Below are 14,845 nucleotides of genomic sequence, written 5' to 3'. Positions count from 1 at the left end.
TACCAGTTTTATGAAAAAATATGTTACCAGTTGGGTAGCAGGCACCCAATGTCGCATTTTCACCAAAACCGCGGCAAAACCGCTCCAGACCACCAGGGAGCTCAACGGAGGACATACGGATCGCCAGGACAGCAAAATTGAAGGTAAAGAGGGATAAAATAAGAATTTGAAGCCCCACCGGAGCGGAGCGCATAGGCTAGGCGGCCATTCACTACGGCGCCAAGCCACACCCCCCTACGGCACATTTTCAATCATTTGTATGGTGGAGAGGAGGAGAGTAATGCAACTTGCATTTCCACCACCTCCATTTACTCACTTTCCATGGCAGGGTGCAAAACCCTGCACTTTTGCACTCTGCCATGCAAAGTGAGTAAATGCTGCAGCGTTTACTTTTAATTGCGAGCGCTGCTTGCCAGGCACGCTTGGTAAGCAGAGTTCACAATTACAATTAAACCGTGCACAACATGGTCACGTGGTGGGCAGGGTTTCATTGTAATTGTAAATGCTGACTGCCACTACGGATCCCTACGAGAATTTGGGGGTGGGAGCCTCATATGTGTATATCACATGTAACGGATTCACAACACCAAATTACTCATTTGATTAAAATGAGCCCCAAAGAGACTTCGCAATTGTGTTTTCCCCCACATCATTTAATGAGTTTAAAGGAGAGGCTAAAATAGTTTATGGACATTATACCGTGAGAAGTTGAATTAGTTTACAAAAGAGACAACAAAGAGTCAGGCATTACCTGGAAATAATGTATGACTTAAGGTGTTCCAGAAGAATAAATACATTATTGGACTACCAGAATTTGGGGAGGGGATGGACTGGCTGCTTTGGATGAGACAGGCAGGAGTCAAAGCGATCAGGACCTAAGATTGTTGGCACACCATGTGACACTGAAGAAGAAACAGCAAGAGACTTTATGAGGCTTCAAGAGACTCTTTCCTCTCTGATCGACCCTCCCAGGTCAAACTTGGGTCCTTCCTTTCCTCTATCTCCCTCTCTACCTGTGGTGTTCCCCAGGGGTCTAATCTTTCACCCTGGCTTTTCAACTAATACCTGGCAACTCTCACCCATCGCATTGCCATTTTCAGCTCCAATTTTCAGTGCTATGCAGATGACACTGAACTCATTTTCATGCTTCTCTTGGCCATCTCTTCTCCTTCTGTTATCTCTGAATGCCTATCTGCATTCAGGAGTGGTGCGCCGCTAATAATCTCTGCTTGAAGGCCAGCAAGACTGAGATACTCCTCATCAGCACACCCTCACCCTCCTTCCTGTCACCCTCTGGCCGTCCTCCCATGATGCTCCCCTACCCCCACCTGTGAGGCTAAGAACCTCAGGGTCATCTTCGACTCCACGCTTTCCTTTTCTGTTCACCTCTCTGATGTCTCAAAAAAATCAAACATCCACCTGCACCTCTTCAGAGGCATCCTGCCTTTCCTCTCCTTCCCCCAGAAGTTCACTATCTCTCGAGCCCTGGTTTATTTGTATGTATTTATGTATTCATTTATTTATTTATTTGTTTATTTATTTATGTATGTATGTATGTATTTATTTATTTATTTATTTATTTATTTATTTATTTATTTATTTATTTATTTATTTTGGGCTACCAAGTGGCCCGGGGGCATACGGGTGCAGATCGTGAGCAGAACTCTTCCAAACAAGCAGAGGGGGAGACCTTGATTATCTAAAGAGATGTGTCTTCAGTTTGTTTTTAAATTCCTTGATCGTTCCACAATTTCTTATAGAGGGTGGAAGTGTGTTGCATTTAATGGGAGCACTTGACCAAAACTCACCCTTTCTTACTAGTTCGAGGGACGTTTTTGGTACCTTTAGGTTCCTATCTCCGTTAGAGCACAATGAGCGCGACGATCTACTTGTTTTTTGGTCTATCAACAATGTAAGATGGTGCATCACCGGCTAAGGCCTTGAACGTAATGGTGAGAAGTCTAAACTTAACACTTTCTTCAATTGGTAGCCAGTGCAGCTTCCTTCTTACATCCAATATATGTGCAAATTTAAGTAGATCCATAATGGCTCTTATCGCACTATTCTGAACTACTTGGAGTTTTTTCAGTTCATCTTTATTAATGACAATGAGGAGTGAGCAGCAGTAGTCCAATTTTGCAGATATAATGGCTCTGGCAATGGTTTCGCCCCCGGCTTGTGCTTGTGTGCTAAAAGCCTAATGTAATATGCAGATGATGCTACCAAATTACTGACATGTGCTGACATGTTCAGGGATTGGTCTAAAGTAACTCCGGGTATTTACATTTTTTCCTTCACCTGGATGTCATGATTAGCAATACAGAATGTTTGGTAATCTGATGTCAGCTTGCGGTGTCTTGATTTAGAGCCGACCAGCATCAGCTCTGTTTTCCCATGATTCAGGGCCATGCCATTTTCATCCATCCAGTTACGTATGAGATCATAAATTTCGGCCAACTTAGTGGCATCCTGATCATAATTCCCTGAGAGTGTGATAAGACACTGAGAATTGTCAGCATAGTTCGAAAAAACATATATTCTCTTTTTCTAGATCATCAAAGAAAGGGGCCATAAATACATTATATAGGATATGTGATAATGCTGCTCCCTGGGATATTCCATAGCTCATAGTTACAGAATCTGCCTCCGCTTGTTTGATACATACCCAAAGTGTTCTTGAACCTAGAAAAGAATGCATCCAATTTCTTGAATTAGCACTAAAGTTGGCTCTGTTCTCCAACCTCTCAATGAGAAGTTGGTGTTCCACCAAGTCGAATGCCACTGAGAAGTTTAAGGACAGCAGTAGCACAGTGGATCCTTCATTGATTTTTGACATCATATAAGATTTAAGTTCCAGGAGGGCTGACTCCGTACAATAACCCAGACGGAAGCCTCATTGACTATTGATCAGGATTGGATATTCCTTAATATATACTGCCAGCTGTTCATATGCTACTCTGTCCATAATTTTTAGGATGAAAGGAGTATTAGTAACAGGCCGTTAGTTCTTTGCCTCTCCCGGGTCTAAGTCAGATTTTTTTAGAAAGGGGGTGATCCAGGAACAATTCAGCCTGGCAGGGACTTTGTCTTCTTTGAAAGATGAGTTGACAGTCTTAGTTAGGGAGCCAATAAGCAGTTCTGAGCAGGCTTTAAAGGATGTAGCTGGGAATTGTTCTCCTTTACAGGTGGATGGCTTCAATTTAGAGAGTACGACTCTAGTTTCCTCCTCAGATATTTTCTTAAATTTAATCACCAGTGTTGTTTGTGACGTGTTGGTGGTTTGAGCCCCTTCAATAAAGTTTATGGGACCGATTTTTTTGTTTTTTTTTCAAAATCTTCTTTAATTTTGGTAGTCTTGTCTATCATGGCTAGTTGAATGCATGTACACCAATCTTGATTTTTATCCAGACCTTCTTGATGGATTACATCTGTTTTTTACAGTTCCCTTAAAATAGTAAACATTTCTTTTGTGTCATATTGAGCATCCTGAATGCGTGCATCATATGATAACTTTTTAGCGTTAATAACAGCTCTTTTAAAGGTATTGGCAGCACCTTCATAAATTAGTTTATCCTCATCGTTTTAGTATTTTTCCATTTGTAGAAAGCCTTCCTCTTTAGAGTTCTCTGTTGTTTGAGATCTTTCATAAACCAGGTATTCTTTATACTATTACCGTGCACTTTTTTAAAGGCGCTAGTATGTCCATGGCATTAGCTAATGAGGTTAGCAGGTTGTCGGTTAATATTTCCACACTCATAGTGGATGATAACTAATTTTGTGCTGCAGAAGTTATCCACTCCCTCATAGCATCCTGTGTCACCCTCTTCATGTTTCTAGAGGTGATCCTTTTATGTTTATTAGTCTATGGGCCTCATTACACGGTAGGCGGTAAGGGTTTACCGGTACCGGTATTTTACTGGTACCGGTAAATCCTTACCGGCTTACTACGAGGTCCCTTTGCGAGGTCCCTTTGCGGGTTGGGGAATTTAAGGCCTGCTTTTTGCAGGCATTAAAAACCAACCCGCAAAGGGACCAGGGAGCTAATTACGGTACCGCAATTTGCGGTACCTTAATTAGCGCCTTCCCCATTCCCATAGAGCCCTATAGGGCAAAAATGGGAATGGGGAAGGGCAATGGTGGAAGGGGGAATTACTGCCCCGCCAACCTTGGAATAGGGCGGTAATTCCCCTTTCCACCAAGGCAGTGCCGGTATTTTACCGGCATGAACCATGGTTCACCGCCATCCGTGTAATGAGGCCCTATATCTTTATTTGAGTTGGCATGTCTACCCCAAACTCAATAAAAGTGTGATCAGACCATGGGCATACCGATATGTTTGGGGCACTCATGTTCAGGTTGACTGAAGAGACGCAATCTAGTATATGTACCTTAACATGCATAGGTGCTTGGATATGATGTGTAAAGCCTAGGTTCTTCATAAATATATCTATTTCCCTAGCACTTTTATCTTTAGGGTCATCCTTCCGGAGATTTAAGTCTCCCATTATGATCCATTTGCCCTGACATTTTACCTGTGTGAGTATCAAATTATTAAGATGTACTAAGAAGTCAGGCATATTATCTGGAGGGTGGTACAACAACAGAATGTTGAGTGTGGTGTTCGGATCTGTCGTAATTTTTACACAGAAGGATTCACATACCTCAATGCCCTATATATCGCGTTTCCAAACTTCTAGAGCATTTTTTTAAATGATAGCCACCCTCCTCTGCTCTTATGAATCCTATTGGTACATAGAGCAGTGTAGCGTATGGGTGATGCCAGTAACTACCGAAGGCCCTGCTGCCTCATGTAACCAGGTTTTTGTCAAAGCACAGATATCCAAGTTCTTATCTTGAATATAGTCAGCTATCTCCACTGAGTGTTTCACCATGGATCTGGTGTTTAGTAATAGGAAACTAAGAGATGTAATGGTCTCTCTTTCAATCCTGTGCATCTTATTGGAAGTACTAAGTTCCTTATTACTATTATCTGTCTGAATTAATACTGTTTTTTCTAGATGAGAGGGGACCCTTAATTTTTTCTCATGCACTAGTAAAATATTAGCCAACACTACTTAATCAACTGAAAGAGTTTTATCTAAACAGTTTGTGTTAGTCTCCATCAAAGTGGGACAGGAGTTAGTGACTATCAGTTCTTCCCTCCGTTCCACTACAGGTTTACTCACCGCATCTTGCAATGGTTCTCTCTAGATTGGATTACTGCAACAGCCTCTTTCTAATCCTTCCTGCTTCTTCTCTCCACCCTTTGCAACTCATCCAGAACAAGACTGCGAGACTTGCCCTTGGCCTCAAGCCTTGGGATCGTATTTCTCCAGCCCTGAAATCTCTTCATTGGCTCTCACTAGCTCAAGGATTAAATTCAAGACTCTTTGCACTGTCCACAAGGCATTTTGAGGCCTGGGTTCAAAATACCTTCTACTTTCTCTCTGTAAACACCTTCCATGTCAAGCTCTTTGGTCCTCCACCTCCAACTCCCTCAGGGTCAGTTGTTTCTCAAAGAAACAAGCTGGGGGTAGATCTCTGTCTTTGGCTGGGGCCTCCCTCTGGAACAGCTTCCCTGTCTCCCTGAAACTTGAGGAGAATTATCTGTGGTTCCGGAAGCACCTCAAGACCTTCCTCTTTGCTTCTGCCTTTGCTTCTCTTCTCCCCTGTTGATCTGTTCTGCGTTGGCATTGTGCACCTGGTTATCCTCTGATTTCAGGCCCAGGTACCTGCCCATCCTGCCGCACACCTGCACTGCCTCCTGGCAACCCTTGCACTTGGGTCTGTATCTGTAACCCTACATTCCCCCCTTTTTTGCACTTATCAGACACCCCCTGTCTGCACATTTAAACCTAGCACTTGCCACTTGCTGGCTGCACTACCACTTTGTTGTTATTACCTTCCCTTGCTTAGCAGTTTCCACTTTTTCCCTCACTCCTGCACTTCCGCCCTTCCGTCTCCCCTGCACTTGCATGTTCTCAATGTCACTGGGCCTAGTAAGATCATTGTTTTTGTACTCCCTTGTTGCCCTCCCCTGCTTCGTTGTGCTCTGAAACACCTGTGTATGTGCGTGATAAAAATAAAATATCAATATCAATATCACTATGCATGTGATCGAGAGACACATGATGTAACAACTTCATGTCCTTAGTCCCATAAGCCATTAAGAAGGAGGCCAGGACAGAAAAGAAAAGACCATTGATGGCCATTACACTCGCAACATTAAAGGCAAGTAACACAAGGGATCAAATCCAAGCCGCTCCTTCCTTTGACATTTACGACCAGAGCAGCACCATCTGTAATTAGTGGAGTGAAGGGGTGAATGCCCCAATGTACACCCAATTCATCAGCCAGCCAGAGAATACTCCCAACAGGCTACGATTTGTTTAATTAGTGAAATTGGTGGACACTCTTTTGAGAAAAACACTAAATAGGATTCTGCAAGGATTGTGCGCTAAATATGCATATTTCAGCTTTAGTATGAAATGGATAATAGTAGGTTATCAAATCTCACATGTCGCAGCATTTCTCCATTCTTGACTGCACCATCCATTTATCTTTGCTTTCATGCATTTAGCAAGAGCCTATGTCCATTGTGAAATCCTATTGACACAAGATCTGTGGACAAAGCAGGATGAAGCACCACCCGGAATACGTCACTAAAAGAACAGACACTTTATAAGCTTCTTCATGAACAGATATTTGCTCATTATGACCATCCACTTATGTTATGTAATACAAAGCAAAGCAATGTGTCAAGCACAGTGTTGTCTTGGTGATAGACTCTTGGATGTGCATCTCAAAGCTGGAATGTTGGCAGCAATGCAAGAGGCGTTATTGGAGAAATAGCCAGATTTTGGGAGTTATTACGACCCAGGCGTTAAGGGGTTAATTGCGCCGTAAAAGGTGTCAGCGCGGTTAAACCCTTAACGCCTGATTACGAGGTCCCTTTGCGTGCCCCGACCTTAACGGCTGGTCTCTACCAGCCGTTAACGAAGGAACCCGCAAAGGGACCTTTGAGGTAATTACGGTACCGCAATTTGCAGTACCGTAATTACCGCCTTCCCCAGTCCCATTTATCCCTATCGGGCAAAAATGGGAATGGGGAAGGGCCAATGGTAAATGGGGAATTACTGCCCCGCCAACCTTGGAATGGGGCGGTATTTCCCCATTTACCATTGGCGGACACGTTACAATACCAGCAGCAACCATGGTGCTAATAGAGCCATTGGTTACCGCCGGTGTTGCAATGAGGGCCTTTGTGTTTTTTAAAGCATTCTAGTTTACTTGAGGCAAAATCAAAGACATTTTCCTTCAGCGGACAGAGAGAGTCTTCCAGGTGCCTCCCTACAATCAAGATGGCACCACCTGGTGAAGGGTCTCGGCTGGCTGGAAAGCTTGGGTGGTAGTGTATTCTCGTCCACTCTTCCAGCCACCTGGTTAGCTGAGCGCTTAGGGTGTGAATTAAATTTAATGGATTAGGAGATGAAGCTAGAGGTTGAAAATAATGGGGAAGAGAGCATAACATTTAATTGTAATAATTATAATTGGTTATTTATAATGCACTTAATACCCAGAGGTTTCTAAGTGCATAACGGTGGATCAAATCTGTGTTGCGCTGCGTCAGCTTGCTTCCAAGAAAAGCACATTGCCCCTGAGCTATCCTCCAGAACATTGCAGAGCTGCACATGGTGCTGCATAAAAATAGGCAGAGATGAATCGAGAAAGGGATCTTAGGCAGGATTGCTTTTCAAGAAGAGTCCAATGCAATGCCCTATTGAGGCCACTCAGTTATGCAGGTCAGACTGACCCACCCTATTGAACTGTTGTAAGTGGTCAACGATTATCAAAGCAGGTGTGTAATTGGTGACTTAATTCTCCATGGAATCCTCCAGAAACGAGATCTCTACAGTGTTGTTGTCTTGTTGGTTAGAGAGAGAGAGCGAGAGGGATAATAATTCCTTAAATATAGCATTAGCCTCAGGGTCCAAGGGTTATCAGGTGAGGAGTTAATTGACATTGGGTGAATAAAAAAAACAAATGCATGAACGTGTTTAAAGAGTTCTTGTGAGCATGTGGGAACATTCTGGTGAGTGCATGGAGATTTGAGGATTCAGGCCCCCTGTGTGTTTTGTTCTCTTTATTAAGCCTAAGCAGCTGGTCTTTGTTCTTCATTTTCGACTGTCTCATGACGGTTACTTGCTTGGTCTAGCAGAAGGTCTCCATGTTGGACTATCTGCTCTGACTGTATGGCCTGCAATGCTGTTTGCTCTGGTGGTAGGGGTTGACACAGTGCATGTTGCTGCTGCGATTGCAGCAATTCTATTTGCTGGAGGGACTGGAATGTATTTTGCTGTGACTCTGGTGGCCGCCATGCTGTCTGCTGTGCTGGCTGCCAGGTTGTTTGCTGTGTAGCAATTACTACTTGATTCGGCTGCCATGTAAATTGCTGTGGCTGTGTTGTTCCTGGCTGTGATTGCATCTGAGGATCTTGTTGTTGTTGTGGCCATGCCGGTGCCTGCGGCTGCCATGCTGTAATATGTGGGCCCCATGCTGGTGCTTTTGGTTGCCATTGGCCTGGCGTCATTGAAGACTCGGTCTCTGGAGTAGGGTCTCTATGTTCAATTATATCAATGTATACACTTAGTCCACCTGGAGATAGTAAAACAGAGGAAAGGGAATGTTAAGTGAGACAGAATGAATGGAGCAAGTATGCAAAGGCCACATAAAAGAGAGAAATAATCACAATCCAATCCTATTATAGTTATGTAAAACAAATGAGCAAATCACAATTGTAATTGGTTATTTATAACACACTTAACACCCAGAGGTTTCTAAGTGCAGACCCGGGTATTGAACCTATGTTGCTCTGCATCATCTTGCTTCCCAGGAGAGCGCTGTGACCTTGAGCTATCCGCCAGAGACATTGGAATGCATAAACAAAACATATGTTCTAACCAGCTCCTCTTACTGTATATGTTTCTTAACTTTCTCCAAATCTAAATGTTATAATAATTACAGCAATAATTGAAATTCATTAAAATCATATTTACTTCTCTATTTAGAAATAAAATAAAGCATGAACACATTGTAGCATTTCCATTCGTTTGAATTTACCAACTCAATAAATACATTTCTACATAACAGCACACAGTTAACATGTAAGAGAGACAAACAAGAGATGTACTTACATAGGGTCTATAACATCAAGAAAAGAGGAATTGAGGTGTGTGTGGAGAAGGTGCACTACGGCTTTACATATTTGGAATGTTCAATGTTCTGCTATGTTCAAACACTAATTTTAGTTTTTAAGGCTATTGAAGCAGAATATGAAGAGTTTTCTATATTATGATACTAAATACTTGAATGAAATCACTGATAATCTATCTTCTATACTTATAAAATGGAAAATCTGTTTGTTTATTCCTCATACAATTCCACACTGTTTCACCAATCTGCACCAAATGCTGCACAGTTACCTGTCATGTCCCTCCGGATCTCACTGGCTACATTACATGTGGAAACCCCACCCTGTTCCCTGGATTTCAGCCCCTGGAGACATGAGAAGGTTGCCTGGAAGCAGTGAAATCAAGGTGGTTGTAGAAGTGTTAGGTAGAATCATATGCAGTACCCTTTGGGAACACCACACACAATTAAGACTACAACTATAAGTACAAATTCACCTTTGGTACAAGCCTGTACTACACAGCAAACTGGTAGCGATGGCTGAGCAGCCATACTTCTCTCAGGAGTAAAGTGAGCAGTATCAGAAGTTACACAAAGGACAGTAATTACTATGGTTCAAACAAGCACTGACTCAAGGTTTCTGAGTAAAAGAATATACATTTATTTACAACATCATTTGTAAAACAGTTCACTAATATAAAGTAGCAGAAAATCACAATCTTAATATACTACACAACCCCCAATCAATTCTGGAAAAGTTAAGCTCAAAATGAAGTGTGAGCAATATGGCACTCCGGCAATTTAAAAAGGGAGGGAAAGACAAGGTTATACAAAATCAAACAGCACCAACAAGTAAGTAGGCAGGGCAATCTAGAAAAGGCTTACTACAACTAGAATTCAAATCAATAGGCCTGGGCCAATGTTAATGGTTCATAGTCTTTGCAGAGGATCACACAGTTCAGAGTAGTTCACAGTTAAGTCTTTGTCAAGAGTTCGAAACAAAGTTGGTTGAAGGAAACGTTATTTAAAAGAGTAGAGAAGGACAAGCCCTCAGATTGGCAAAAGATTTAAAACACTTTCACCGCAGTCGGACGGAACGAACAATCGGGTTTGAAAAGTACCTTAGAAGAAGAAGAATGCTGTAGCTGAGGCAGAAGTTCCTGGCAGATCCTGCAGGCTCACGGTTCCTGAAGTGACTGTCGGACTGACACGAAGAAGGAAGACTGGAGGGTCCTGCTCTGCCCAGGCAAGAAACCAGCAGCAGAGCAAAGCAGTGAATAAAAGGTGCGCTCCTTAAAACCCAAACAGCGTCCGGTCCTCCTGGCTATCCAGTTCACTGCAGCGGTGCACAGCAAATTCGACCAGGGGAGGGAGGCCTTGCTTGGTGTTTGGCGAACTGGTTGGTTCCACCAGTTCAAGGGAAGAAGTTCCTTGGAGATCTTCTCTGTCGTCGAAGTGTAGGAGATTCAGACCCGCAGCAGGGCTTCACCGGGAGGTTCAGTAGTTGCAGCAGTCCTCTCCCTGCAGCTTCTCTTCGATTCTCTCAATCCAGTGGTGACTCTGCCTTCCAAGTCCCAGAGACCTGCTTTTTATGGAGTTTTCCCCCATTAACACAGCCTGGCTGTCAATCACACAGCAGGATGGCTGTCCTGGCAGGACAGTCACCTAGCCAATCAAACAAGAGTGTGACTTGGGTCTCCGAGAAGACCCTGTGCAGGGGGCCTAAAACCCCTCCCTCACATCCTGTCCACCTAGACTCTCAGGTGCCTAAGGAGGGCTTCTGTGCAGAAGTGCACCAAAGGACGGCGAACAAAGGAACCAAACCTGGTTTGGCGCGCAGAGTAAAACACGAGAAAGACCTTTCCTAAAAGAAATGGCGAATAAACCCAGCCGGAACCACATAAAAGTAAATGGGGTCCAGCGGATTTAAATTGGAGGCTACTAACATAGCCCAAAACAGTACGTAGGCTGTTATCATAGACCGCGGTAGGAAAAATATGGTAGATACCACTGCCACCAGCCAAATCTTAAAGAAAGGGGAACGAAATAATGTTCCATGAGAGACATACAAAAAGGGATAACTAGTAACCCTTTCCAGTACTAAAGGTGCTGTGTGACACACAGTAAAACGATGATGCCTATGGAGTAGGTGAGGCTCCACAGTCTATGAACACAAAAAATGCAAAACACACAGCAAAACACATGTAAGAGTGGGATAAAATGCTCACACTCTTACCAGGTGAAAAAAATAAATCCTAGAAATCCACCAAAGCTGCTGAGGGACTCAGTAGGTAAGGGAAAATAGCCATTCTCGAGAATTCTCCCAAACAAGAAGGACCGGGCACAGCTCATTACAAGCGTCTAGATGCGAGGAACAGCATTTCAACCTTCAATAACCACATTTCAAGGCCCTAGGATGCACTGTGTCCGAGATATCTGCACCACAATAAACTGCACCGCCCCAGGGTAAATTGACAGGTTGGGAGAGTGCACAAAAGGTCCCATTATGCTGCAGCACACCAATTCTCACCTCCCCTCCACGTCTGCTCTGTGATTGTCAACAATTGATGAGAGTATTACCATGTCTGTCTACAGAACCCGTGCGAAGTGCGAGCACTTTTTGCTAGTAAACATATGTAACTTTCACAGTGCAAGGTCTGTCTCAGAGAGCTCGGGGAAGATTCACTTGTGCAATTTTCTTAGAAGCCCCTGAGATTATTGAATGAGTCCACAGCTTGTTCTCTGCATAATCACGTAGAGATCACATTTGTGTTGAACGCTGATCCTCACCAATACTCAGATAAATAAACTGAGGTTGAGGGTTTGATTGAAGCCAAAATTGTCATCACGTTGCCTCCCTCCGTCTCCCGACTCACACACTCGCAAAGTGCTTGTATGGGGTGTAACTGCAGAATGAATTTAAGCAAAAGTGCTGCATTCACTAGGCCAAACAGAGTGGCAAAGTTCTGCTGGCAAAGTTCAGGGTCCAAAGCAAAGAGACAGCCTTTACATGAGTGGTGGGATATTATCACCCAGCCTAACCTGTCTACCGGGCTGGTATTCCTTTTAGAATCCATCAGCCAATACAGCGGTATTACCATTGGCAGAATTACCACTGGTGGTAATACTGCCAGAATCCCCCATGGAGTACTATGAACTTGAATTAATGGGGACTAACATTGCTTACCACCACTTGTGGCGGTAGTGGTAATACAGTTTGGTGGTATCTCAGTGGGTTTACCACTGAGATACCACCACACTCGTAATGAGGTCGCTTTTCTTTGTCATGCATTTAGTTCTTCATGCCTTTACTGCCTCTGGCTCTTCATATTGTAAAGGTGCAATGCATGTGTTTAAGGTTAGCTTAAGGTGCAGGTTGGGGATAAGAGGTGGCAGGTGGAAAGATTATTGCATAGAAAAGAAGGTGAGGTGCAGGGGCTCTCCAACAGTAACGGCAAAGTGAATCCTAGGAGAAGTGACAGTAAAGGTATGGAGAAGTAAAGGTGTCAAAGTGAATGTATGGCGAAGTGATTGCAGGTGAACTAAATAAATACATCCCTGTGGGAGACAGGCATGGCAGAGGGAGGTGAGACCTAAGGCAGTCAGGAGGCAGAGCATGGTTGTGAAGAGCTCTTAGCTTCCTCTGAACACTTACTTTCAACAATAAGCAAATATTTGCATTCTGCTCAACCTGATTGGTTGCTGCATTTGTCCAGGGTGGTAATTGAGATAGACTGGGGGTAGACTGGGGAAAGCCTGGGAATAGGCTGGGGATTTTAGTAATTTCCAAATCCTGCATCTGTATGCAAAGCTAACGAAAGCTATTTCGATGCACGCCCAGGGGCACTCAGATTGTGGAATAATGTTTACACCCATCAAGAATGTCAACAAGAAATGGAGGTGGGGATTTTGAGAGATGGAGGGCACATGCCTGATTAGGCCAACCAAGCTAATTCACTCTGCCAATTTACCTTTGTTCATGCTACACCATAGACTCTTCTTAATGTACAACTTTATCATCTCCCACTCTAAATTTATTTTAATGTCTCGTTCTAACCTTTGTCACACACCACTCCTGTGGTAAGGCAGGTTAATGGGCTTGCTCTCTTTTTTTGTGACAGGCGTCTTACTTGTGCACTGCTACTGAGCTTCCAATCCACATCCAGCAGAGCTTGCCTTTCGGCTTTTTGCTGGCTGGGTTGGGCTAGGTTGGACTTGTCGTGCGCCGCTTTAGGGGTACCATAATGAATACCTTTGTCCACAAAGTGAGAAAAAACTGTGAGCCATTATTCTCGCAGAATTGCATGGCCAGGGATCTTAATTGTGGTGCAGGTGCCCTGTTCTATCAAAGTGTTGAAGTATGTGCCTCTTAGAATTGTGAAGTGGTAAAGCTAGAAAAGGAAATTATCAATTTATCTGACATATTTTGCAAAGTTGAGTGGGTGGCAGGGCAGTAGAATAGTGTCCATATAGTCCATTTTAAATAGTCCTGGTCATTGGGAGATTGGCGCAAATGACCAAGAGAAGAATGGAGCAGAGATGTATCAAGACGAAGCAAGGTTAGACTAAGTCAACTTTTTGTTGTGTGGCAGAAGGATGTGGTTCTTTGACCAATTTAGAGAATGGGCTTCATCTCTGCTGGGTGATGCTCAGCCTCTGCTCCACCTCTGCCACAATCCACCCCATCTCCACACTTGGAAATCTAGCTGTGTAAGCCACCACTTAATGTAGAGATGTATGGAGTAATGTCAGTACCGCCACCACCTCTATGTGTGGGCACTCATTTGCAAATGAGTTGGGGGCCAGGAAAGGTGTGCCGAAGAAGACTACAACCACTTCAGAGCATGTGGTTGTCTTCTACGGCACACCTTTCCTGGCCCCAAAATAATTTTCACATGAGTACCATACAGAGAATTCCGACAAGATTTCTGGGTCCTGGAAAAGACCAAAATCCAATGCTCTTCCTTTCGTACATCAAGATACCACTCCCAGGAAACCTGATTGGCTAATTCCCTGGCTGCACAGTCCCATTTCCATGCCTGGCATGCTCAAAAGACCCAGATGTGGCACATGCCGTCCACAGATACAATGCTGTCTGCTGCCAGATTGTCCAATTGGAAGGTCTAGGGAGGGAAATTAAAAACAATGGGCCTCATTATAAGTTTGGCGTTATGCTGACAATGGTGCCGGTAAGGCACCGGCGCCATTGTCACTGTAACGCCAAACTACAAGTTGTGCTCACAGGTACCTGACAGCCCACCAGGATTGACCTGGTGGGCTGTGTGCACCCGCGAGCACAACTCGCAGATGCACCGGCAAGTTATGAACAGTGCTGATGCATCCATGCTCTCCATCATCATTCAGCCATATACGGCAGAATGGGGATGGGGAATGCAGCATTACCGGCACCCACGAAAGTGCCATTACCGGGCCGCAACACTCGTAATGGCCTGGTAATTGCCCATTCGTATGTGCCGGTCCCGGAGGTGAGTTTGCCGGTAGCCGTGCCTGCCATACAGGCACGGCTACCGCCAAACTCATAATGTGGCCCAATGTAAAAATGAACAGACCCCTTTGTACACAAGGTGCCTTCCTGCATCTTGTTGGGGACAAAACACATTGGTGCATCACCATACTGCCCTTGGAGGTATGTGTG

The 14,845-nt window shown here is 44.0% G+C and overlaps 1 protein-coding gene across 1 annotated transcript in view; it reads right to left on the bottom strand.

Annotated features, from left to right (window-relative positions):
- Positions 1-6,663: 6,663 nt before the first annotated feature.
- The window catches only part of LOC138449920 (nuclear transcription factor Y subunit beta-like), a 182,835-nt gene continuing 174,653 nt past the window's right edge, over positions 6,664-14,845 (bottom strand). The window contains exon 5 of the mRNA XM_069604802.1: positions 6,664-8,655. Within this exon, the coding sequence (XP_069460903.1) occupies positions 8,153-8,655 (503 nt within the window). The 3' untranslated portion in view covers positions 6,664-8,152. The remainder of the gene's footprint in view (positions 8,656-14,845) is intronic.

This window comes from Ambystoma mexicanum, chromosome 1p (genome assembly GCF_040938575.1).
Source record: "Ambystoma mexicanum isolate Mex_15411 chromosome 1p, UKY_AmexF1_1, whole genome shotgun sequence".
NCBI lineage: Eukaryota > Metazoa > Chordata > Amphibia > Caudata > Ambystomatidae > Ambystoma > Ambystoma mexicanum.
Note: the sequence above shows the minus strand (reverse complement) of the source record. Positions and strands in the feature narration are given on the sequence as shown.